Raw genomic sequence first — 24,613 nt, 5'->3', positions numbered from 1 at the left:
TTATTTTCATTTACGTAATAGGTCAATTAAATGTGTAAATTTGAGACTCCCAGATTCTGAGTTGAATGTGATACAAATGATCAGTATGACGTTACTGTTACTCCTCACATATTAGGCCTATATCATTTATACATTGTAGTGTTGTTTCATATAGCTTAGTTATGATTCATACCGTTTATATAATTATTCGTTTCATATATTCCTTGGTCAATTATGGCTTCAAAATAGTACTGAGTATATGGGAAGTAACGTTACTCACAAACTTTTACCACACCCACTGTAGTCACGTGGGATGTGACGTTTTGACGGTATAAAAACGTTTCCACGCGAGACTTCCGTTCCTGTTCTCCTTCACCATCCGTTAGGGAGCTACACAGTGCTGCATGTGGCGCTCACAGGGCGTGATGCTTCTTTACCTAAAAATGAAGTTTACTGCAGACGAACCACCTTAAAAAGGTAATATATTATGATTATCTAATGATACTAAAATGCGAGAGAATCTGTAGGCTGTTTGATATGAATTGTGCTGGAGTGCTACTGTTAGCTATTCTTAGGCTAACTCGTGTAAGAACCATGTGGGTGAAAGTAAAAACTTGCATATAACTATCTTATTTTGGTCAAATATAAATCCATTTAAATCACTGGCACTTGCATTTTGAACATGCATATAAGTTCACTTGCCATATGTTTTATTCTGTGTATCTTTTCCCTTGCAGGCAGCTTTTCCTCATGCGGAATGAAGCTAATCTTCCTACAACAGAATGAAGGGTAAGCAGGAAGAGCTGGCGTGCATTTAAGTATTGACTATGCAGTATACATGATGATTCTGTTATCCCTGTCAGAAATTACAAGTGTTGAAACCAATGGTATCTGATTAGCTGCATACTTAGCTGTAGAGTCTCATGCTGCTGCTGAACTATCACTAAGGAAGTTTCTCTTTTCAGGCTCACGCGGGTCCATCGTGACGCTGGCTGACCATGAGGCGGCCTGGTGAAAGGTGTGTACCACCCTACTGCTTTTTCATCCACGTTTCCAATGATTCAGTGATGATAACTGCTGCATAGGAAGTGCCGTCTGATGCGATAACTGACGATCGAGCTATTCTGAGACTCGTTGAAGCTTCATGTTGATGATGTGCATAATCCAAACACTTGTTAATCTATGTAACTCTCTGCCTTCAGGTCCTGCTCAGCAATGAAAGACTAAGACGTTCCTGGTGCTGAGTTTCTTCCTCTTGAAATGTAAGAATGAAGAGCTGGTGTGCCTTCAATTATCAAGTTGCTGCAGTATACATGATGATTCTGTTATCCCTGTCAGAAATAACAAGTGTTGAAACCAATGGTATCTGATTAGCTGCATACTTAGCTGTAGAGTCTCATGCTGCTGCTGAACTATCACTAAAGAAGTATCTCTTTTCAGGCTCACGCGGGTCATCGTGACGCTGGCTGACCATGAGGCGGCCTGGTGAAAGGTGTGTACCACCCTACTGCTTTTTCATCCACGTTTCCAATGATTCAGTGATGATAACTGCTGCATAGGAAGTGCCGTCTGATGCGATAACTGACGATCGAGCTATTCTGAGACTCGTTGAAGCTTCATGTTTATGATGTGCATAATCCAAACACTTGTTAATCTAGATGTAACTCTCTGCCTTCAGGTGCTGCTCAGCAATGAAAGACTAAGACGTTCCTGGTGCTGAGTTTCTTCCTCTTCAAAGGTAAGAATGAAGTGCTGGTGTGCCTTCAATTATCAAGTTGATGCAGTTTATATGATGATTCTGTTATCCCTGTCAGAAATTACAAGTGTTGAAACCAATGGTATCTGATTAGCTGCATACTTGGCTGTAGAGTCTCATGCTGCTGCTGAACTATCACTAAAGAAGTATCTCTTTTCAGGCTCACGCGGGTCCATCGTGACGCTGGCTGACCATGAGGCGGCCAGGTGAAAGGTGTGTACCACCCTACTGCTTTTTCATCCACGTTTCCAATGATTCAGTGATGATAACTGCTGCATAGGAAGTGCCGTCTGATGCGATAACTGACGATCGAGCTGTTCTGAGACTCGTGACGCTTCATGTTTATGATGTGCATAATCCAAACACTTGTTAATCTAGATGTAACTCTCTGCCTTCAGGTGCTGCTCAGCAATGAAAGACTAAGAAGTTCCTGGTGCTGAGTTTCTTCCTCTTCAAAGGTAAGAATGAAGAGCTGGTGTGCCTTCAATTATCAAGTTGCTGCAGTATACATGATGATTCTGTTATCCCTGTCAGAAATTACAAGTGTTGAAACCAATGGTATCTGATTAGCTGCATACTTAGCTGTAGAGTCTCATGCTGCTGCTGAACTATCACTAAGGAAGTTTCTCTTTTCAGGTTCATGCGGGTCCTCGTGACGCTGGCTGACCATGAGGCGGCCTGGTGAAAGGTGTGTACCACCCTACTGCTTTTTCATCCACGTCTCCAATGATTCAGTGATGATAATCCGCATAGGAAGTGCCGTCTGATGCGATAACTGACGATCGAGCTGTTCTGAGACTCGTTGAAGCTTCATGTTTATGATGTGCATAATCCAAACTCTTAGTAATCTAGATGTAACTCTCTGCCTTCAGGTCCTGCTCGGCAATGACTAAACCGACCCTTTGGTGCGGAGAGATGTTGTTCAGGTAAATAAAAGTGCAGATTGATGAGTCAAGCCAGTGATGATAAAAGTTATCCCTGTCTGAACACAAGTGTGGACCTATGGTAACCTGAGGCTTGACTTCACAAACAGTTTACAGTCTATAGTAGTTGGGTTTTAAACTTGTATTATTTCCCCTTTTCAGATCAAATAATGGGGAAGCTGACACGGCTCGGGATTCATCCAGAAGGCGCCTTAGCTTTGTTGGTGTAGAAAAAAAACCACGTTTGCTCAAAAATGTGTTTAATAAAATTGTTTGTATAAAACATTAAAGTACACATAAAATGTAACATGGATCTTACTGGGAGGGGCCCAGCATGTATTGGTCAATCTGTGTTGAAGGGCGATCTGTAAGATTTCTTCTTTAAATTCTCCAAGAACACCTGCTCCTCTTGGAGGTATTCCCGGTCCTGTGGGGAGGGGGAGAAAGTCATGGACAATAAAAACCTCAATATCAATCACTTTGTGCTTTAATTTTATTTATGCAATCTAAGGGCTCAAACTGTTGGGTTATATTTTCCACTTTTTAGGTTATCAGTAACTAAGATGTGAAATCAAAGTGTAATACTTGAAATATTATGAAATGACTAAAGGTTTACCTACTTCAGTGCTATGTCATGCACCGATATAAATGCTCACATCAGATTTGTCATACTGGTTAGAAATCTTATTGAAAGACAAGGCTTTTGTCAGTCTCCCATGGGTTACCTTTTCTGAAGTATACTTCCACAGAGCCAGACTGGCCTGAAGGGCCATGGACTGAGAGTTGGCCAACGAAGTAGGAGGTTGAAAGTTCAGGGTAGATGTCCGCTCCGGGTTTGGCAACACTGAATCTACAGATACAAATAAACCTGTTATACTTTATTTCAAATGGGGTGATTATAGATTTTGAGTTAGCATTTTTTTTAAATAGTCCAACTGGATAAAGACCTCACCTGGTAGGATGGGAGGAATATGTGCTAAAGAACTAATAGGAGCGTCTTGTCTCAGAATCTCGGTGTCCTTCTGCAGATGACTTAACCGCATTCGCTCCTGTATGAAGAGTAGGTTAGGTACTGTTACAATCTGATCAAATTTTTCTCTGAAATGGAACCTGAAGAACCTGGCATAAAGAGCTGACAGAGACTCACCTGAAGGATTCGCTGTTCTTGCTGCCTCAGCTGCTCTGTCTGCATATGGATACTTCTGAGTCTCGCCTCGTGGTCACTCTCCACTCGTTTGGCCTCCTGCAATGCTCGTTCTCCTTCCTCAAACTTTTCTGCTGCAAGCTGTAGAAAGCATCCGGGTCCAAACTCAGGATATTGCATATTTCTTCCTGCACTACATTTAGGAATCATGGTGTGACCTTACCTTGCTGAAGGCCTCCACCTCCTGGGCTCTGGTCTTGAGTCTCAGCGCTGTGCTGCTGATTCTGTCTTTCTCGCTGTCCAGGTCTTCTCTCAGTCTTTCCAGAGTCTCTCTCTCCTGTGCCACAGCCATCTGCTTCTGCTTCAGCTCTGCGGTGTGAAGCTTTAAGTCAGCTTGTTCCTGCAAGAGAAAAGTAGATGTATGATGTCCTTTAAGGTACTTTTTCAATATTACATTTTCTACAAGGCACGTTCGTTTTCTATAGCACATTTCAAAAAAATCTACACAAGTGCTTGACAAAAAAAAGGATTTAGATATAGTGCATAAGAAAAACTTCATAAGACGACATGAAATACATTAAAAACAAAGACAATACAAATTAAAACAAACTATAATTGAAAAACACAGCTTTTAAGTAACAGGATAAAAGTAAGAGTGCAGTATAAGATATGAAATGTAATGTAAATTCTTAAAAGGCACCAGATATATGGAGCATAACTAAAAGCTGCTTCTCCATGTTTAGCCTGACTCTGAGGACAAGAAAGCACCTGTCCCAGAACACCTGAGAGTGGTCATAGTAAACATAATGACAGCATTAATTGTTAACTGAAAAAAACCGTCACCTGTGCCAGACCGATGATGGAGCCCTCCCTCTTCTCCAACAGACTGCTGACCTCCCGTTCGGCCCTTTCGTGCCTCTGCTTCTCCAGAGCGTGGAAGTGGGCCCAGTCAGCAGCCAGCTTCCTCCTCTCCTCCGCACAATGCTGCATCACGGTCTTCTGCTCCTCCAGGAGTGCACTCTGGTGGACACAGAGACATGCAGCAGACGTAAGAAGGGAACACGCATGGATTTAATGTTTAAGTGGAAGTTCACTTGGCTCACCTTAGCTCTCTCCATCTCCTCTCTTTCCATGTTGATCTGCAAGCTGAGGGCGTGCCGCTCTCCCTCCAGGCCTCTCTGGGTAGACTCTGCCTTGGCCTGCTCTGCTGTCATCTTCCAGCGGTCCTGAGGAAAACAACCATAAAGTCCTATTGTCAGTTGTTGACAGACATGGGAAGCATTGGATTACATTCAACTGGATTACGTTATAAGCTACATATCAAAATAATGATACTGTATTCCCTTAGTGACACAAAATACGTAACAAACCATGGGATTACTGGAGATTGCTAACAAGATCACAATACATGAATTTGCTTTTGGGTTTTGATTTAGACTTTTTTCATTGTTCTTTAAAAAAAGATCTTCTTGTTTTTGAATTAAAAAGGTGGTAACTGATTTGTTGAACCAAAATACTGTGTATGTTTTAAATTCATGCATTATACTGAACCTAAAAGCCATGGTATTGTTATTTCTTTAAGTGTGGGGTTATTTTTGGACTGCATTCGATTCTAAGGTAATCGAAAATAACCGTAAGTAATCAGGATACACTACATGTAAGTTGTGATTACATTTCTCTTCAGGTTGCTAGTCATTGTAAAGGAATACATTTGAAACGATCCCTCCCAGCCCTGGTTGGTAGGGGGAGAGCATCAATCTTCACTGCAGGCGTGTGTACTGTATGAATGCCCTGGTGTACTGCTAAATCCTAAAAATAGCCTGTCGTTAAACTCGGATTTGACCCCGACCTTCTCAAGTTGTCTCTGCTGCTCATTGAGCTGAGTGTCCATCCTGGAGATGATGTCCTTCAGGTACGTTCTCTCCTCCGCCATGGCCTTCTGCTGCTGGGCCAGACGCTCCTGCATCACTGAAACGAGCATTTAGGAAACAACCTTAACCCACTTGCCACAAACCACCGTACACTGTTGGCCAACGTGTGTGTTTTGACCTATTTGAACAAAGTGTGCACGTTTATGTGTGTGTATCGTACTTCGAAGCTGCTCGTCTCTGTGCCGTGCCCCCTGCTCCAGGCCCTGCGCCGTGTGTTCATGTGTGCTCTCCACCCGAGAAGAGAGATCCCCCAGCCGAGAGGAGAACTGCTCCATCTGCTCAATCACTCCCGTGAGAGACCTAGACCAAGGAAACACAGTTATAATACAGTAGATGTTTCACAAATAAAAAAATAGAATAAGATTATTTGATCAGGGGTAGAAAATCTGTTTGAATACAGAAAAAAAAAATCTAGATTCACTTTCAAGGTGGAATAACAACCCAACTCTTCCAACATAGTGAAGATATTCAAAATATTAGAACTGATTCCACACAAAAACACACATGGAACATATTACTAGTGTTAACTAGTGTTTGTCCAGCAGTGGCTCAGTCAGTAGGGGCTTGGACTGGGAATCGTAGGGTCGCCGGTTCAAGTCCCCGAACAGACTTGAAATATGGAAAGTGGACTGCTACTTGGAGAGGTACCAGTTCACCTCCTAGGCCCTGCTGTGGTGCCCTTGAGCAAGGCACCGGACACCTCCAATCCCCCCTCCCCATTGCTCCCCGGGCGCTGCACGATAGCTGCCCACTGCTCCTAGTACTAGGATGGGTTAAATGCAGAGGACTAATTTCACTGTGTGTGCTCTGCTGTGTGCATGCATGTGACTAATAAAGAGGGTTTCATCCTCTGATTCTATCTATCTAACAGGCGTGTGTTCTGCAAATGGGACTCGTGTCCTTTGATAACTTCTAACCTGGTCTGTGATGTTGCGCTTGTTACAGCATCAATCTCCTCGTCCTTTAGTTTCTTCAGTCTCTTGACCTGGTCTTCGTGGTCCTTCTTCATCTCCAAGATAGATTTCCTTCACGGAAAATACAAAAACAATATGGTCATTTGCTTATAATACAAACTAATATGTTTGTTTTAGGATTTAGATGAGTTTTTTGCTTATTTATCAGAAGATTCGAGTTCTTTTGAACAAGTTAGTTCTTTTGACATCTGTCCACATCCCAGATAAGAGGGGATTATGGGTATTACTCGGCTAGTTTATCCAGATAACTCGGTGAACGTGCCTCTTGAATCATGCCCCGAATGTGCAGGAAGATTAAACCGCATTATGCAATATGAAGACTAAGCCGAGTGATCTGATTACTATGTTTCTGTCTTTTGCTTCAAATGGAACAATTATCTAATCCTGTTTATACCCCTTTGTTTGTATTTTTATTTCAGTCAGCATGTGTTGAATACATTGTTTAGTACTGGCGAGTGTGAAATAATCAGTTAAGGCTTCTGTACTCATGCACCTTACCAGTAGAAGAGCTTTATACAATAAAAAAATGGAGTAAAATCCAATGTAATGTTTAGGTAGGTGCTGTGCCGGCCCTCGCAGCTTAAAATGTGCACTAAAATAGGCGAGGACATTGTGTGTAGAGGAGGAACAGCTGTGTTTGTAGACCTCATGTTGACCTTATTCTGATTTTGTATAGACTTTACACAACACACAAAGAAATTGGGTCAACTCTGTCAAATAATATACATAGTACATGGAGGGAGCCGGCACTTCTATCGTATGTTAGGTGGACTCAGAAACTCTGTGAGGGATGATCTCCAGAGGATAAAACAGCCGCTTGTCCTTCTCTTTTATTACATAATAAAGCTCCCACCTGTGATATTTTCAACTGTCAGTGTTGGCAAGAGATCCTGACTAAAATGTGTCCCAGACTTCGCATCTTCCATGTACCTCTGGAGGTCTCGGAGTCTCTCCACCTCGCGGTCTCTGTCCTGCTGGGCCTGGGTCAGTTTGCGCTGGTACTGAGCCTGCAGCTCCGAGCGTTCCTGCTCGGCCGATCGCGTCGCTGCTGCCAGACGTTCCATTAGGTCTTCACACTCCTGTCGCGCTTGTGTCTCCCTCTGGGCTGCCGATTCCTCGAGCAGCTTCACGCGAGCCCTGCACGTGCACAGAGACACGAGAAAGCATGTGCTAAGCAAACATAAGCAGCTTGAAGTGCAGGGAATTATGCATAATGTATGTTAAACATGTACATACGAGCACATTCGCCCTACATGTGCGTGTGTGTGTGTGTGGTCGAGGAATTAACTACTTGTTTGTGTTTTCCATGAGTTCCATATCCTGTTTATGGCGCTGCTGGACCCTCGCTAGCACCATTTGGCTTTGCTCCCGCTCCAGCTGCAGAGTCTTCACCTAGACAGGAACACATGGGATGGAAGTTTTTTTTTTTTGCAGCATGAAAGGTTATTTGTCACCTTTACACATTACACCAACATGAATATACCTGTCCTTCCAGCTCGATGACGCGAGCCTGTAAAGCTTGATTATCTCCGGGTGGCTGCTCTCTGACTTTGACACCCCCGAGACCCAGCAACTGAGACTGCATCATCTTTAGGAGAGAAGTAAACAAGTCAAGAACAATTCTTGTGCGTTAACAACTGGAATATATGTGCAAGTAACATTGCTAACCTGCTGTTGTAGAAGCAGCTGCTGCAGAAAGTCAGCTGAGAGTGGCACCTTCACCGAAGATATAGAGAAGGGTTATTCTCAAAAAATGTGAGGACAAACCTTAACGGGGCCCTGTGACGCTTATTTTTAAGTTTCATATTTGTATTTTGTGCCTCTCCTGGGACATGTCTCCATGCTTTAATGTTCAAAAAGCTCTTTATTTGTCTCATACTGCCTGTGCAGCAGCACCTCTTTCCACCCTCTGTCTGAAACCAGAGCCCAGTCTGCTCTGATTGGTTAGCTGTTGGCTCTGTTGTGAACAGCTTAATTATTTTGTTAGTTTCCCATTTGTTAGTCGATCACGTGTATTTATTGTATTCTTTAAACTACTGACAACATTTCTCTGTTAGAATTCAGCACACTGATATGGCTGCCACACATGTAGAGATAAAGATTTAAGACACATATGGAGTGGTCTCTTAATTTGTTCCGGAGCTGTATCTTCTATTTTGTTGTTGTTTTTTTATTTGTTTTGTTATTAATAACGTGTGCATACCGTTGCGGTACAAATAAAGGATTTCTGATTCTGATTCTAAACAAAGGATTCCCATTCCACGCAGGGGGGGAAACCTCCAAAAGCATAACAAGTATGAATACCTGTTGTTGGACAGCAGTTGATGTATTCTGCATTTGGCTTGGCTGCTGAACAGCTGCAAAGAAAACAACCACGAGTAAAATAAGTATTCAAATTATCACATCAAATGACACAGCAATGGTGAATACTTCATATTAAACTACTTCAGATCTGCCCTAGATTACCTACACCACATAGAGCCAGGCGGTGTAGCAGAGGCAGGCTGGAGCAGGGGCAGCTGTAGCGGGGTTTCATCCGCAGCAGCCTGACTGGGGCCTCTTAGGATCCCGGATCCCTTAGGGGGCGGTAGGTGGTGGGGTTGGGGGTGAGGCTGGGTGTGGCTAATGCTAGCAGTAGAGACTGGCAGAGGGCGAGGTAACTGAGGAGGGCAATCTGAGGGAGGAGAGGAATTTAGAGTTTGTTGGAGTTCCACATTAACATGGACAGCAGGTGAGGAGGGTGTCAGGATGGAGGGGAGCGGAGGGCTGTTGGTTGGTGCATATTCTGGAATAACAGACGGGGATTGTGGTGGAGTTACGGTGTAAGAAGGGATGGTATCTGTGACAGAAGATAAGTTGATGATTCACTAAGATGAGCTGGATGAATACAAGTTTGAATAAGGCATCAGATGTGGGGTTTGTGAAGATGGCAGGGTATTATGAAGAGTTTCCACCGATGGGCGTGGCTTTCTACAGTCACCACTCAAATGATCACTATAAAATGTAACCAAAGAGTAGTTGTCGATAAATACCTTGCCTGGTCCTCGTCTCTCTGACAGGAGTGGAGTGAGCGTTGGGGCTCGGCTGTCCGAGACAAGTGCTGCTGCATAAAACAAAAATATCAGAAAAAGCAAACAAAGTATTCCACTTACAGTTCATGGGTTTTACGGATTTACATAACACATATCTTACCTTACTTCCGTGAGAGATGTAAGAGTGTCCTCCCTGCTCCTGGGAGCCTGTGAAGCCACTGGTTTACTGAAAAAAACATTCAGTGTTGAGAAACAAACTTTGTATGTGAGTTTTTATTTTTATTTGTATGTTCTTTGTTGTGTACCTCACAGTCGACTCAAAATCTTCTCCCAGGCCTGAAGACTCTTCCTGTTTAGATGTCTTTGCCTCAGAGTGTGTCACCGACAGACTCTTTTTCCTGCTCAGAGCTCCTGCTAACCAGTCATCTTGCTCCTCCTCTCTCTGCTGGCTTGGCTGGGTGTGTTTAGTGATAGCAGCAGGTACAGTAGGAGTTTCTGCTGCCACTTTTACAGCCGATGTGAAATTACTACCAGTCAGAGAGTGTCTTTTCTCTAATAAAGGAGAGGAGGGACGTTTTGGAGAGTCTGTTGGAGTGTCTTTGGCGTCATCCTCTGGGAAGTTATGCTCGTCATTTGTCTTCAGGCCAAGCCAGTCAGCCGATGCGCGGTGCCGTGTGGAGATGGGGGTGGAGGGTTTTGGTTTCTTTTCCGGGGTAGAGGGACTGACATCTTCTGTGGAGAATCTGATATGGAGAAAAAAAAGGTAAGAGAATGGAAACATAAAAATAAAAAAAAAGCGGGTTGAAGGCCAACATCCAAGTCTACGGAAATAAAACAAGATGGACACTATCCAAAACTTAGATGGAGACTAAGCAAAACCAAGATGGAGACTATCCAAAACCAAGAAGGAGACTAAGCAAAACCAAGAAGGAGACTATCCCAAATCAAGATGGAGACTAGCCAAAACCAAGATGGAGACTATCCAAAACCAAGAAGGAGACTATCCAAAACCAAGAAGGAGACTATCCCAAATCAAGATGGAGACTATCCAAAACCAAGAAGGAGACTATCCAAAATCAAGATGGAGACTAGCCAAAACCAAGATGGAGAATAGCCAAAACCAAGATGGAGACAGCAAAAAAAACTAGATAGCGACAGCCAAAAACCAAGATGGCCGCCTAAGACACCAAGATTAGGCTTCACACACACACACACCTGACAGAGTGTCTGCGGGACTGGCGGGTCTCAGGCGTGGCTCCCAGTGTTGGCTGATAGGAGCCAAAAGTGAAGTCCTCTTCTGGAAGTGTTTCTGATTTAAAAAGACACAAGATTATCCATTTAAAACAGGAGCTGCTTATAATAATGACAGCAGAAGGCCATGCTGCTCATACCTTTCAAGGTAAACGTCTTATCCTGCTTCTCTGGAGTTTGTTCTTTCTTCTCGCCTGTCGGAGGTCTCTCAAGAAGACGAGGGGAAGTCAAACTCTCCAGTATTTCATCTAGTTTGGTACGAGGTCTCTGAGGGGTCTCGCTCCTGAGGAGAGGAGGCAGGTAAAGTTAGCTCTTTGCATTAAATAGTGAAGGCAAAACAACATGGAAACACATATATATGCCCTAGGCGAGAGATGCTGCTTTCTTTGTGCAGCTTTGTTTTGAGCCGCACCCTGAAGCCCAAAGCACTAATTATTTATTGTTTGAGCGCTATAAATAAAGACAACAGTAAGCGTGAGAACAGAGCTGTTACCTTTCCTTGTTGGACCAAAGCGTAGCCTCCTTTTTCTTCGGAGGGTTTTTATTATCACTGTCAAATCCCAGTGCGTCCATTAGATCGTCCTTTTCGTCATCAAATGAAAGATGACTTTGTTTAGTTGCTGCCTTAGCTGGTGAACAAAGAACACAGTACCTTAGTATGTGTGGGTTTGAAGATTGTAAATAAAGAAGTATGTATCATTTAAAGGCTCACGTGTTGGATTCTTTAGGATAGGAGACGCTGATAGAGATGGCGTTGCTTTTTCTGGTTTGGCTTTCTGTTTGCTGGATGTAGGCTCCGGCTTGGTTTCATCTGGAAGCAAGTCATCAAGTAGATCCGCCAGGGGGTCGTCAACATCTGCAGAGGAAATGAGACTCTTTACATTATTTATACTTCTTCTTTCCACACGTAAATGGTAGAGAGGCATCACATATGTACAGATGTGGTTATGATCTTTTTTTAATATCACGCACATTTGTTGTTGGGGGGGGGGGGGCTTACTCACCGGAGAAAGTTAACTTCTTGTAGTTATGTGCTGTGGACGCAGGTGCAGAGTTAGGCTTCCTCCCTCCTGTGCTGGGTTCATCTGAGTGGATAGGGGAAGACAACAGTACTCTGTGATTGCTGCTTTAAATGCAAACTTCAAAGTGGGTAATAAAGTGAAGCTAATAATGAGAAATTAATAAATGCAAGAAGAACACTCTGCATGGAATTACCTGCTCCCCGTGGCTTTGCTTTACTCTCTATCGTTGATGAGTCTTTCTTTGGCCCTTCATTACCAAATGGCTTTAATTGTGCAGGGGCTGAACTGGGCTTTTTCTTTGGTGCAAAAAGATCAGCATCCATGTCATCCATGTCCTGTGCAAAAACAAAGGTCAGTAGAGCTAAAGTCATGTGCAAACAACTACTAACCTGAACTCTTTTTTCATGATGACCTACCTTCATGTCCTTTAGTATGTCATTGGGATCTGCTGCTGAGACGTCAGAGTCCTGGACAGACATGTAAATAGTAACAAATTAGCTAATAAATAATGCTAGAAATACAAGACTGTGTATATAGTCACAGTTCTGTCTACATACTTCAGTGTCCGCACCATCCCTCTTCACCTCCTCTGCTCGCATACTGAAGATGTTATCAGTGGCAGAAGCGCTGAAGAAGGAAAAATATTTAACTTACAAACAGTTTTGGTTTATAATAGCTGTTATGTTACTTTGGATGCGTCCAACTTACCGATTCAGTGGCCCACTGCGGGTTGATTTCCCCCTTACTGGGACTTCTGGTAAGTACATTAAGAAGTAAACACACAAAACTCTTACAATAATTATAATAATAATAATAATAATACTGGAGGACTGCATACTCACTTTCATCATCAAATAAGCCGTCAAGCAAATCTTCATCTCCAAAAGAACCTAGGGAAATCCGTGAAGGGGCAGAAATAAAGAAGCTTGAGACTATTCAACTCTAATATTGTCTTACAGACGTGCAAAACACAGTTATCACAAATACATGGGCAAATAGACCAAGGTAAAGAAAACAGAAACAAAGCAGCCATGAAAACATCAAGTGTGAACAGTAAACGTACAATATAGCAGCAAAAAATGTATGTGATTTGTCTGAATCCAAATGTTTTTGTTATTACTAGCTCACTATAAATGCTACAATAAATAGTAATACAATAGGAGGAATAAAGTATGGCATACAGCATTACAATACAACTTGAGGGACTTACTTTTGGATGGTTTGCCCTTCAGTTTTGTAGCCTGTAAAAGCAGTGATATGAGTTACATTACAGCTGGGGTAGATTTACCAAGTGTCACTAACGCATGGATTTACTGCAGAGAGCAAATCTTCGCAAGCACACACAGTGATTGAAAACAAGGGTTTAACATTTTGAAGAACAGATTAAAAAGTGAGGCACAGGTTTGACTCACCATGTTGAATCTCTCCTTGTAGCGTTAATGTTATTGTAGCTAGCTAACTAGCTTAGCTAAATCTGATTAGGCGTCCCCTGTCTCCATTGGTAACCACTCAGTTACACCGGTGAGCTTTCATTTCAAAGACATTATACACGATAGTAGTTTGTATAAAGCATGGTTACACATCGTATTGTTTCATGTTTTCATACAGCCATGTTTGATCGGTAAGCAGTCCAAAAAAATACTCAGTTAACTTGAAGTAAATGTACATTAAAGCGAATAACACCGCCGCTACTCACTGCATTAGATATGACTACATGGACATGGCTGTTCGTTAGCCATATAGCACACCTAGTTATGCTAATTCAAGCTTCTAACACAAACGTGATGCTTACTATTTATTTTTATAACTTTGAGCTAGGAAAATCAGAAGCATTTGCAAGGCGCGAGACACACACTTCCTGTTTACAGTCCGCTATGCATTGTGGGTAGGGTAGTTTTAAACGTATATTTTAAGCTCGCCTTTTGTGGCGTTATGTTTCAGATTTCTTTTTGTTTGCCTATGTTTATGTATGAAGTTAGTTTTATTTTTTTCTACTCCATTTTTGAGATGCTTGCTTACTTTGTGAAATATACCAAACGGGTTTACCACCAGGTGGCGTTAGAGCTTTGAAAAGCAGTCAAATCAAATCAGTTGCAACAAAACTGAAGAACTGAATAATTTATCTTCTGAAACCTATGTTTAATTCAGTGAGGTCTAGGCCTGATGTTGCACTCTTAATCAGTACAATGATAACCAGTAAGCACCTTTGCTATTTCTCATGAGATGCACCATGCATGGGATTATACCATAGACTGAATATATAAAGGATTATACATGCATGGCAACATCTAAGATTTGTTCAATGAGCAAGGGCAACAAGCTGACATCATCTGTTAAAAAATGTGGCCTCTGCGTGCAAACATATTTTTATGTTTGTAGATATTCTGTGATGATTAAAGCAGGATAGTCATCCTTTAACTTCTAGACAGAAATATCTGACACATAAATCTTTTCAATTGTATAGGATTCCCAATTGATTGTTAACCAAAAGTGCAGGATTGCTGTACTATGAAGGAGAACAGTATTCACTGAAATGTCAGTATGCAATGAAAATACAAATTCAAAAATGTATTTGCTCTTTGGAAAAAAAGACATTGCTAACAGCACGGCATAATGACAATAACTAAAATATGAGAAACAAAACTGACCAGATCAAACTACCAGAGCCACGTACTGCCTCTTTATATTCATATACTACAGGATTTGAACTTTCTGGTTGGAAGCAAACTTAATTTTGTTGTATCACGTGCAATGTTAATAAGGTATAATTGAATTTAATCTAATCTGGGAAACGAAATTCCCTCACTGATTTTAGAATAAGAAACATGTACTCCTTTTTAATACATCATCATTGACTCAAACATAGCTACTTTTAGTGCATGGAAGAGACACTCTTGAGAAGTAAACAGCAGCACACAAATGCATTTCATTGATTTATTTCATCAGTGGGCTTCTCTTGATAGATCATCATAACCTTTAAGTGATCCTGGGCTCCTGCCATATGCAATAGAAAACTGGACGTCAGCCCCTATTTTAGAATGAATCAGGTCACTTATGAGATCTCAAGAGAGGCTACTCTTAAAGATACATCCAGTCAAATCCTGTCCTCACTCATACATTTAATAAAAATCATTCATTGTTTTAAAGCAAGCAATACAGAAGAACATTTAAGAAATGAATACTGCTTGTTTATGCAGAGGCACATAATGTTGTTTTACTTTTTACCCTGATCATTTAATCAACTTTGAAAAGACAAAATTCAGTTTTCATGACAGGGTTTGTCAGGCTTGATCTTCCAAGAATTTGTTCAGTTGCTGTTTCCTGTTTCAGGAATGAGCGTGTCAGCAGGAGAGATGTCAAAACAGGTTGTGTTGTTTTTCAGTGTCCTGTTGGGAACCTTGATTTGATAACAGGAAATCTCTCAAGGAAATCTCTATCGTAGTATCTGCGGAAGTAAGTCTTGATAGCAGAGGCCCCTGAGGACAGAAAGCAAAACAAATCAAGGTTTGTAGTTCTCACAGTTTGGATGTAAACAAACATGCACACTTTTTTTTGACACTTTGCCCATTTGTTTTCTGGTTCATTCGAGGTAAAATATAGCAAATGACAGAGCTCACCTGATGCTCACTACACTTGAGATGATGGCCAACACTTGACATGTCTTCAGGGAAGCGGGAGCACAGGAGAAAAGCAAATATGTAAAGTCATGATGCAAAAGGGGAAAACGGTCAATCAAAATCAACTGAATCACCATGACTCAGCTCAATTCAATCCACAAAACTGTCACTATAAAAGTGATTCAGTTTGCATGCAATGGTTGGATAAAATGCTCCCTATGTTTATTACTTTATATTGGGATCTTTTAGCTGTATCAAGTGGAAGGGTTGTAGGTAATGTAATCATAATAACCTTCTAAAGAGATGATGGATTGTTGTGCTGCTTCTGAATCATTTAGTTTATATAGCAGTGTAGCAGTGAATACTTAAAAGCTAAATGTGGGGCAGGCATCTTAGCTCTTTATGCATCTATGCCTCTGTAACATGCTCCACTGCTCCACTTTCTCCCCTTGTCTGGAGCCCCTCCTGTTAACCTCCACTAGCACACAAGCCCCTGCTACACAGAGATTTCACAATACTGCCAGAAAGAAGCTTTGCTGCTTTTTTATAATGCCGCCCCAGTGTGTACACACACACACACACACACACACACACACACACACACACACACACACACACACACACACACACACACACACACACACACACACACACACACACACACACTCCATATAACTCGATATCTCTTTGTCTGTCTGGATGTGTTTCTGTCTCGCTGTCACCCACTGACATTCACAGTTTTGTTGTTTATTTTCTGTAGTTTATATTTTGAATATGCAACGTTATTCACTTTTATTTGAGAATTGACCCTATACTAGTTTTACTCTCTGATTAGGAGGTTTTGTCAGAATCAGACATTAAAGACAAACCTTGAGTTTGAATGCAATTCGTTCCAAATGAATTCCTATATACAAGATATGGGGAACTAAGGGAAAAGTCACCAAGAAGTCTTTTAAACAAACTGGAATCTGGAGAACATGGATGTTTACAATGCCGGAAACACTAATAGAACATGCTATCTAGTTTCATCATTGGAATTTTAAGTGCCACAGTTTTTAAACCATAATCAGAGTCTTTAAGGGAGGATACCTTGACCTCTGCTGTTTGGAAGTGCAATACTTAAATCACTAGAACACCCCTTTGGCTAGATTTCAAGTGTGGCAAATGACAGAGCTCACCTGGTGCTTAACAACACTTGAGAAGATGGCCAACTCTTGTCATGTTCAGGGCAGTGGTAACCCAAGGGAATTAAAAGCAAACATGCACAGTGACGATTATGAAGGGATATAATCATTCATAAAAGAATGGCTCATCATGACTCAGCTAAATGCACTCCATATCTTACGAAGAAACCTTGATTTTAAATTCAATTTGTTACGAATAAGTTCCTTTTCGAAAGAAAGTATTGGAAAGTCACCAAAGACCTTGTTAAACAAAGTGGGGTTTGTTTACCTATCAGGAAACTCTAAATGCGCTATCAAGTTTCATCAATGGGAATTTTAAGTGATACCAAAATCGGGCTTTTGATCTTGGCCTTAGCAATTCCTAAAATCACAAGAGACCCCTGTGGCTGTTTTCATTGGATTGATTGTTTGTGAGTCCTTACCCTTTGATGTTCACTTTCTCTCTCATTTTTGGGTTTCTGTTGCTCCATTGCTCTTCATGTATGGCACGTCTTTCTCAACAGTCTCCTTCTGCCTGTGATAAAGAACATAAAACTCACTGGTACATTTGTTTCTCTGTTGTATACCAATGCTTTCTTGAGAATCTGGAAAGAATTGGTTGAAAGAACTGGAGGTTTCGCTGATTGTTAGATTAGTATTAGCGTGTGAGCTAGGTGTTGCCACGCTCCATGGTGCTGTAGCCTCGCGGTATGTTTGCTATTGCTGAGTGAGTGGCTGAGCAGGCCTGGGGGGGTGAGGGCTGAGAAGATTGCACTTTGAGTCAATTAGCAGCCATGAGCTCGAGAGTCCTGATGCTTTCCCCTCTATTCAGCTCTCCATTAGAAGAAAACTGGAATACACTGTTGTTATGTGTCGAGCCACTTAATCCGCACACTGTTGCTTAAGGCGAGCCCTAAAAATAATCACTGAAGTGATTTCAAATCAATGATGCAGATAAGTATCATCCCAACCCCCTTACACATGGAACAGACATCTGTTAAGGTGTTCATATTTGTTGTATGTGTGGCAGAGCTTTATTTTAGTCCTCAATGCTTTTCTTGCACGATGTTGAATTTGTGCATCCAAATCTGGACAAAAAGTAGTCCCATATTTCTGTTTTATAATTTAAAACAGACAGATCGCAATTATTTTGGTGCCTGCTGAAAAGCACATTCAGTACTCACGGTGTGATCTTGTTGAAGAAATGGTGTCGCAGGATGAGAGCGATGGTGGTGAGGACCATCAGGGTGGTACACATGTTCCTACCTCCAGCGATCTTCTTCCTTGGGGGCCGATGGTGGTTCAGAGCACTGCTTCTCCTCCCATTGAGAGGCTCCAACAATAAAAGGCAGATTTTGTGTCTCACTATTCCTGTATTTCCTCTTGGCACTCACTCATGATTGGGGAGATTAGCTCAGTGGATTAGCGAGGATTAGGCCGGACTAAGGGGTAAACAGAGCATGCTGGGTGTTTCTATTCTGAAACAACCCACCTCTTACTTTGTCCTCGAAACAATAAAAAATCGACTGTTATTTTGTCTTTTTTTAGTAAGAAAGGGCAGCATGTCATAAAAGGTGTTGTAGAAATTGGCTCCATGCAGGACTATACAGGGATCAACGGATACCAATCAATCTACCATATATCTTGCAGGGTCTCTCCGTAATAAAAAGAGAGAGCAAACTGGGATAAATGGTTTTATAAATAGGGACTTCCAGCAGCTTATACTTAGCACTGCTGACTCAGCCAGAGCCGTAGGCCTAGCGAGAAAAAAGAAACGTCTAATTATGTCAACAAAGTAGTTCGTAGAAATGCAGAGGAATTGAATTACCATATATTCTTTTAAAGGGATTCGATACTGTGGCAGTAAGGTCTCAGGGTTTTTTTTATTTCAAAATGTTGTTAAATACAGATACAAAGGTGAGTCATAATGAAAAAAAATGTACAATCATCACAATTAACATTAGAAAAATGTATAAATGTCTTCCTAATATCTCATTAAGTGAACACAAGTGGGCACGGACTAATCAAAGGAAACGTCATATGACATTTAGAAATAACGGTATTTACATGGCAGTTTTTAAGATATACACATTCAGTAGAAGGCACATCCAAGTCAAATGTGACCTCTTACTCTTACTCTTGTTCCCTGTTTGCATTTACTTTCCCCCTCACCTTGAAAAATTTGGTCCTTTACAAGAGTATAAAAAACAAACGAGGAGAGATTTCATTTCTACGTCTCTCTCTTAACCAGCAAAATGGCACAGTACCAGAACTTATTCAAAGTGTATGTCCCATAGCCCACGATTATAATAGATTAATCTGTATTTCCCCAGATACATAGCTTCCCATTAATGGTCATACAGTCAATTCATCCCTCTATAATGAGCCGTGGCCCAACAATTAGAAATCTCTGGTCCAATAAACCCAGACTAAAAGCTTCACCCGCTTGAGGTTGAGTGCTCAGACCAGCCCTCCTCCTGATAGACGGCATAGATGCCGCAGTACACCGTAGCCAAGAGTTTGGTCCAAGCCGCTGCCACTTCTGGTGTCACCACCTCTGAAAACGCCTCTCCAAGGACTTCCAGTATCACACCACTCAGGATCTGGGAAACACACAATAAAATGTGATAATATCTCCTAATATCTCATTACATTGGCATAATGAAGTAACAATGGGCCCTAGTGTGCACTGTTACTGTTATGCGTCATAGGGCATGTTGATACTTCATAAAGCAAACAGACACACACACACACACACACACACACACACACACACACACACACACACACACACACACACACACACACACACACACACACACACACACACACACACACACACACTCATCATCATCATCATCATCATCATCATCATCATCATCATCATCTCGTCACATAATCAGACACTCAACTTAAGGCGATATCAACACACAGTACACATTATCCAATACTCAGTATAACACTTATGACACACTCACCAAAATACATTTGAACAATATCCATCTAATGGAATACTTTTATAGAATATATAGATATTTTAACTTATTTAGAGGTGTTTGAGTAGAAAGAGCATATAATATTGTGATAACTACTGACTATTTTCCAAAGAAATGAAACCATGATGGAGATGTGCTTTCCTTTTCCATGGTTTATATAGCAAATGGCACCATCACAACCATTAAACATTTTCTCTGAACATGTTAGCTCATCTCAACCCATTACATTATTAAACTCTCCTTAGCTCATGCACTTTGATCTAATACTCTGTTAGTTTAGCATAGCATAAAGACCGGAGTTCTTGTTTTGTCCGTATGTAGGCTACCTACTAGTCCCTCTAAAACTGAATAAATAACAAGTTGTATCTGGTTATAAAATCATCATTCCACTGTTGTGCAATGAGACATAACTTCGTGTTTGACACGTGTTTCCATTTTGAACCCCCACCTCTGCCTCACCCAGGCTTCCTAATGGTTTTACAGATAGTCTGGGTTTAATAACGGACAAAGATAGCGATGACTGGGATCAAAATTCTGGCATCAAAAATGTATCAATTGTAACATCACAGCACGTAAAGGTTGTAATTTAGAGTCTGCTCTCTGCCCTCTAGTGGTCAGAAATACCTTTATGCAGCTTTAACTGTTTATTTTTTAATTTCAATTAATCTCTGAGTGTGTTTTTACCTTAAAGTACACAGGCTCCACCTTGTGTCGTAGTGCGTGAGCCTTGCCCACCAGCTTCAGCACCGAGGCCACTTTCTCCGAGTTGTCGAGGCTCTCCACCAGCGTGTTGAGGGCATTCATGACTCTGTGAGCATGCTTCCTGAGCTGTGCACTCCTCTCCAGCTCCTGCGGTTCCTCGATGTGCTTGAACTGGCTGAAGTACTGCTTGGATGAGGGGAAGTTCACAAACAGCCTGCAAAGGAAGGAGAGTCATGAGTAAATGAGAGATATGAGTATGAGCAGCTGCTGCAAAGCGCCACTAATCTCATCGCCCTCAGCTCGATCCTGCAAACCCACGTTCATTTTCCTCTGAGCTGGCAAGATATCTTGAGTAAATATCAGCACCGACATGATAGTGCTGCATATTTTCCCTTTAAGTGCTTGCTTTGCTTCACTTTGTTGATACTGTGTGACACCATGCATTTAAAAAAGTAAAAGACAAACATCCAGCTGCAGAGAAATCCTAATGCTTGATGATTTTTATCACTACATTTAAAAATGACAGTATAACAGTAATACATGTTTGTCAGTGCATCCTATTCTACCATACTTTACTACATACCTTGGCTCTTTAGTGATCATCCAGTACGTACATTCATTTCATATTTTATTTAAAAGGAATACAGGTGATTATATTAAAACCAGCATTAAAAATGGCCACTTTTTCCGTTTACATTGTAAAAATAAATCTTGCAGTGTCCGATAACATGTGCGTCCTAAAGGTTGTTGCAAAACAGTTTCAGGTTGGGCCTTTTTGAATGTAATCTCAATGTTTGTTTGTTCAATCCCTTAAGAAATAAGGCAGGTATATACTGTAGAAACAACATCCTTTTACAGTACAGTACAGGATTTATATAACCCATCCTTCAATGTTAACAATGTGAGCCTGTGAATAACGATTTTTGAGATTGTAATTCACCTCTGAATCCAATTTTCTATGTCAATATTTATTTGGTGTTATGTTATCTCTAACTCTGTTGAAAACACATGGAACAAAGCATGTCTCTGGCTTCTGGATTTACACAATCATCTTTGTTATTATCTGCTGTGCCCCCTTGTGAAACTGTTGGCAAATGTGTCTGTAAAGTGACTCCTATTATGGCAATTTATAGAGAAGGTGAACATGATTTGTGAGGTCTTGTTAGAGAGGGAGAGGTGAAGAAAATAAGGGCTCAGGCTACGATGAGCTAACCTGATGCTGCTTTCTTTCTGATGTATTTTTGAGAATGATCCTTACTGCAAACAAAGTCAACACTTCCTGTTTAATTTGGCTTACATGCTTTCTGTTTGAGTTCCAGGTCCAGATTCCTTTGCACAGCCTGCTATTTCTGAGTACAAATATTGAGTTCAAAGGCGTTTTCATTGGTTTATGTCCCTGATTGAACCTCAAAGGTATCATAGCGAATTAGCAAATAGGAAACTAAAATCTCCCTCCGCCCACAGTCTGGGAAGAGCGCCAATGCATCTGGTTGCTGCTTTCTAGACCTGATGTCCCATCTCCCACTGTCTCATCAACAACTATTGCAAAAAGGAGGCAAATATTTTTCTGTGAAGCATACGGCTTGATATGAGAGTTCAAAAGATAGAAGCTAGTGTCTTTAAGCAAAGTGTTCCAAGTTTCACAGCAAAACTAATGAGGAGCCGTGGTGTTTAATCTCTCTCTCTTGTAATTGCATGACCTGTGGTTGCATATAAATAGCCTCATTAGTGTTTTTATGGAATCTTAATCCTTTCCTATCTTTTCGTCAGGACTAACTGAAGAGCCAACTCCAGAGAAAATGTTCAATTTCAGAGTAATAAATAGCTTGGAAGTTTGAAAAGGTTGAAGTTCAGGTCTAGGTTCAGGAGAGCGATAGTGATTTGCTTTTTACCACTAAAAGGAGAATTTACCACAGTCACGCTTATCAAACGATTGTCATTCCTCAAATTCCTGAAAGGTCATAGGTTCAATATGCGTATGAAAGAGTGGGATAGTGATTTGATGTGTTTAAGTGCTGCAGCTAAATCCCAAAAGTCAGTACACTGTAAAAATGATCGCTTTGCACCCTGCAGGGCTGCTAACCTCCCTCTCAACTTTCACCTGCTGCAATCATAGGATTATAAATGGAACAGCGTGAATCGCAAGATCGTCACACTTGAAAAAAAGTCAAAGTATCCACACCTATTTTTCCGATTGCCTGCAGATGGTTGGTTTTTCCCAGCTGTTCCAGAGCAATAACAACAGTGACACCAACACCCTCCAACACGATTGCAGGCTAACCAATAATGTCTACATGATTTATGAGCAATATTGAGCAACACATTAGGTGACAGTTGTTGTGATTGACTCTCTCATCCCATGATTTTAGACAAAAGAGGGACATTTCAGAGCTCAGATTGCCCGGCCCTCTGAACAGGCATTCAAAACATGACCCGCTCAATGGGAGGGAGCCCTTTAAGAGCCAAATATGTCTGACTGATGGATTGCAATGTTTATCCTTTGCCTCGACTATTTTAGAAATAGGATTAGGATAAAGGAGTAGAGGCGAGAATATCAGAGGCAAAAATATTTCCTTTTTGTTACGACCTGGAAACTTGGTAAGTCAATGAGATCATTTAGAATTTAGCAGCTGAATTCGGAGGGAGGATAATCCCTGGATTTAAAGTGATTTAGGTGGATGTCTTTGCAGTGGCAGAAAAGCATCACTGGGCCTTGCAGGTGCAATTATATTACTGAGGGGGGAAAGAGACCGAATGGGATTTTCATCTTATTGCTGGTGGACTAATTAAAGATGAGGAATTTAGGAGAACATTTTTGAAAAGTCAGCATTTATGAGCTCTATTTTTGTCAGGATTAGATGAAACATTCATATGTAATTTAATATGTTATTCTTTGCACACTCAGTGTAAATAATATTCTACTTTTGAATGTTGTTCGCTGTAATTTGGCCGATCAGTGTTTATTTGACAGATTCTACTGTCAACATCTTACTTTTGAGTCCGGTTTATTTTCTATTTTGAGATGTTTATATTTGATGTTTATTAGCATTCTACTCTTTTATATTCCGATTATGTGCAATGCCTTGTTTTAACATGCTGCTGTGAATACAATAAATCCTAAATTGGGATCAATAAAGTAAATCTTATCTTGTATATCTTCCTAACTCAACATTTAAAAACAGAAGAGTAAGACTAAAGAAATACCTGACGAGTATGGCCACGCCGGCGTCATCGCAGTTCTCGTAGACTTTCGCCCAGGAGTCCTGGATCATCACCCTTTCCTTGTCAGTCAGTGGGCTTGGTCTCTCCAGGTGGTCCCCCTCTGCCTCTCCCTGCATCCTTTCCATCTGGGAACACAGTTGTGCAGAGCTGAGCACGTGCAGAAGGCAGGGCTAATGAGAGAACCCAACCTCCTTCAAAATAAACACTATATTTCTACCTCTTGTATATATGTCCCTTTCTTGGTGAGAGAGGATAGAAATCTGTTTCCCTTCCCCCCTGTTTTTTTTTTCTTCTCAGTGAGAATCTTTGCTCTCCACCTCTGAATCTCTGCTGAGCGAGAGTGTGAGTGAAGAACAGGCTGAAAAAACACACAAGAAACACACGCAGCGAACGAGGAGGAGCCTCTATACTCTCTCTTTTATACTCTCCCTTTCCTGCCTCTCTCTCCCTCTTTATTTCTCGTTCTGCCCACCTCACCTTTGTAGGTGGTGTTTGATGTAAACATAATGAGATAGGGAACAAATCCTTAATAAGAGAGTCAGATATGTATTACATGTAAGGCTCGGGTGTAGATTCAATGTAAGATTATGAGGTTTGAAAGAAAAGATAGAAGGAGAAAAGAAGGAGCACACTCTGACCTTCTACCTCCATCATCACCAGTCCAGACTATCCAAAAGATTAATCTCGCAAAGCCCTGCGGACGTCAATGTAGAAACACAAAATTAAAAAGCATGACGTCCATTAGAAATAGGGTAGATTTTTATTTCACTTGGTTTCTCCTGTGCTACTGACAAGATACAGATTAGATGAGCGTGTTTTCACTCCATTTATACATGTTCCATTATACTCACACACTCTCAAGAGGCACACAGCTGTCATGGCACGTTTTCATACATTTTCC

At 41.2% G+C, this 24,613-nt stretch overlaps 2 protein-coding genes, 2 long non-coding RNA genes and 5 other non-coding genes across 14 annotated transcripts; 6 read left to right on the top strand and 3 right to left on the bottom strand.

Annotated features, from left to right (window-relative positions):
- Nucleotides 1–342: 342 nt before the first annotated feature.
- Nucleotides 343–3,133, top strand: LOC134878701 (uncharacterized). Of its 2 annotated transcripts, XR_010167709.1 has the most exons (11): nucleotides 343–456; nucleotides 717–768; nucleotides 945–997; nucleotides 1,182–1,241; nucleotides 1,420–1,471; nucleotides 1,658–1,717; nucleotides 1,896–1,948; nucleotides 2,134–2,193; nucleotides 2,372–2,423; nucleotides 2,608–2,661; nucleotides 2,821–3,133. It is a non-coding gene; the product is annotated as an uncharacterized LOC134878701 (long non-coding RNA). The 2 variants fall into 2 exon arrangements; XR_010167710.1 differs by lacking the exons at nucleotides 945–997; nucleotides 1,182–1,241.
- On the top strand, nucleotides 1,040–1,109 carry LOC134878787 (small nucleolar RNA SNORD49). The gene has a single exon (XR_010167728.1). It is a non-coding gene; the product is annotated as a small nucleolar RNA SNORD49 (small nucleolar RNA).
- On the top strand, nucleotides 1,514–1,583 carry LOC134878786 (small nucleolar RNA SNORD49). The gene has a single exon (XR_010167727.1). It is a non-coding gene; the product is annotated as a small nucleolar RNA SNORD49 (small nucleolar RNA).
- Nucleotides 1,991–2,060, top strand: LOC134878788 (small nucleolar RNA SNORD49). The gene has a single exon (XR_010167729.1). It is a non-coding gene; the product is annotated as a small nucleolar RNA SNORD49 (small nucleolar RNA).
- On the top strand, nucleotides 2,466–2,533 carry LOC134878785 (small nucleolar RNA SNORD49). The gene has a single exon (XR_010167726.1). It is a non-coding gene; the product is annotated as a small nucleolar RNA SNORD49 (small nucleolar RNA).
- LOC134878784 (small nucleolar RNA R38) lies at nucleotides 2,687–2,756 on the top strand. The gene has a single exon (XR_010167725.1). It is a non-coding gene; the product is annotated as a small nucleolar RNA R38 (small nucleolar RNA).
- On the bottom strand, nucleotides 2,825–13,858 carry LOC134878699 (fas-binding factor 1 homolog). 3 transcript variants are annotated; one of them, XM_063904891.1, is made up of 31 exons: nucleotides 13,425–13,858; nucleotides 13,223–13,253; nucleotides 12,855–12,902; nucleotides 12,721–12,766; nucleotides 12,570–12,639; nucleotides 12,429–12,479; nucleotides 12,206–12,347; nucleotides 11,995–12,075; nucleotides 11,703–11,846; nucleotides 11,484–11,619; nucleotides 11,131–11,273; nucleotides 10,955–11,048; nucleotides 10,045–10,482; nucleotides 9,900–9,965; nucleotides 9,740–9,810; nucleotides 9,178–9,546; nucleotides 9,012–9,064; nucleotides 8,376–8,423; nucleotides 8,191–8,295; nucleotides 7,999–8,099; nucleotides 7,638–7,844; nucleotides 6,651–6,758; nucleotides 5,894–6,033; nucleotides 5,652–5,770; nucleotides 4,906–5,028; nucleotides 4,646–4,822; nucleotides 4,026–4,202; nucleotides 3,806–3,943; nucleotides 3,611–3,707; nucleotides 3,384–3,508; nucleotides 2,825–3,085 (listed from the first exon to the last, which is right to left on the bottom strand). In XM_063904891.1, the coding sequence occupies exons 1-31, from the start codon at nucleotides 13,425–13,427 to the stop codon at nucleotides 3,002–3,004; spliced, it is 3,735 nt and encodes a 1,244-aa protein (XP_063760961.1). In that variant the 5' UTR covers nucleotides 13,428–13,858; the 3' UTR covers nucleotides 2,825–3,001. The 3 variants fall into 3 exon arrangements, with proteins under 3 accessions (XP_063760961.1, XP_063760962.1, XP_063760963.1); XM_063904892.1 differs by having other exon boundaries at nucleotides 2,826–3,085; nucleotides 9,178–9,381; XM_063904893.1 differs by lacking the exon at nucleotides 9,178–9,546 and having other exon boundaries at nucleotides 2,827–3,085.
- A 1,085-nt stretch (nucleotides 13,859–14,943) lies between these two features.
- On the bottom strand, nucleotides 14,944–18,200 carry LOC134878533 (uncharacterized). Its single transcript, XR_010167689.1, has 4 exons — nucleotides 17,977–18,200; nucleotides 17,236–17,327; nucleotides 15,630–15,673; nucleotides 14,944–15,488 (listed from the first exon to the last, which is right to left on the bottom strand). It is a non-coding gene; the product is annotated as an uncharacterized LOC134878533 (long non-coding RNA).
- Nucleotides 18,201–18,656: 456 nt separating this feature from the next.
- On the bottom strand, nucleotides 18,657–24,369 carry LOC134878734 (cytoglobin-1-like). 3 transcript variants are annotated; one of them, XM_063904944.1, is made up of 4 exons: nucleotides 24,351–24,369; nucleotides 23,695–23,837; nucleotides 20,473–20,704; nucleotides 18,657–19,395 (listed from the first exon to the last, which is right to left on the bottom strand). In XM_063904944.1, exons 2-4 carry the CDS (start codon nucleotides 23,835–23,837, stop codon nucleotides 19,231–19,233), a joined length of 540 nt encoding a protein of 179 aa, XP_063761014.1. In that variant the 5' UTR covers nucleotides 24,351–24,369; the 3' UTR covers nucleotides 18,657–19,230. The 3 variants fall into 3 exon arrangements, with proteins under 3 accessions (XP_063761014.1, XP_063761013.1, XP_063761012.1); XM_063904943.1 differs by lacking the exon at nucleotides 24,351–24,369 and adding an exon at nucleotides 23,930–24,110; XM_063904942.1 differs by lacking the exon at nucleotides 24,351–24,369 and having other exon boundaries at nucleotides 23,695–24,104.
- Nucleotides 24,370–24,613: the final 244 nt, after the last annotated feature.

The sequence above is a fragment of the Eleginops maclovinus genome, chromosome 16, assembly GCF_036324505.1.
Source record: "Eleginops maclovinus isolate JMC-PN-2008 ecotype Puerto Natales chromosome 16, JC_Emac_rtc_rv5, whole genome shotgun sequence".
Classification (NCBI taxonomy): domain Eukaryota; kingdom Metazoa; phylum Chordata; class Actinopteri; order Perciformes; family Eleginopidae; genus Eleginops; species Eleginops maclovinus.
Note: the sequence above shows the minus strand (reverse complement) of the source record. Positions and strands in the feature narration are given on the sequence as shown.

Bases quoted from the DNA above. Each gene is read 5' to 3' on its own strand.
- LOC134878699 (XM_063904891.1), bottom strand. The intron at 12,903-13,222 runs GTAAGTCCCTCA...GGATTTCCCTAG, and splicing joins GAAGGGCAAACCATCCAAAA to GTTCTTTTGGAGATGAAGAT. The intron at 4,203-4,645 runs GTGACGGTTTTT...TTTCTCTTGCAG, and splicing joins CCATCATCGGTCTGGCACAG to GAACAAGCTGACTTAAAGCT.
- LOC134878734 (XM_063904944.1), bottom strand. From the start codon at position 23,837: ATGGAAAGGATGCAGGGAGAGGCAGAGGGGGACCACCTGGAGAGACCA. The intron at 20,705-23,694 runs GTATTTCTTTAG...CTTCCTTTGCAG, and splicing joins GGCGTGGCCATACTCGTCAG to GCTGTTTGTGAACTTCCCCT. The intron at 19,396-20,472 runs GTAAAAACACAC...TGTGTTTCCCAG, and splicing joins TGGAGCCTGTGTACTTTAAG to ATCCTGAGTGGTGTGATACT.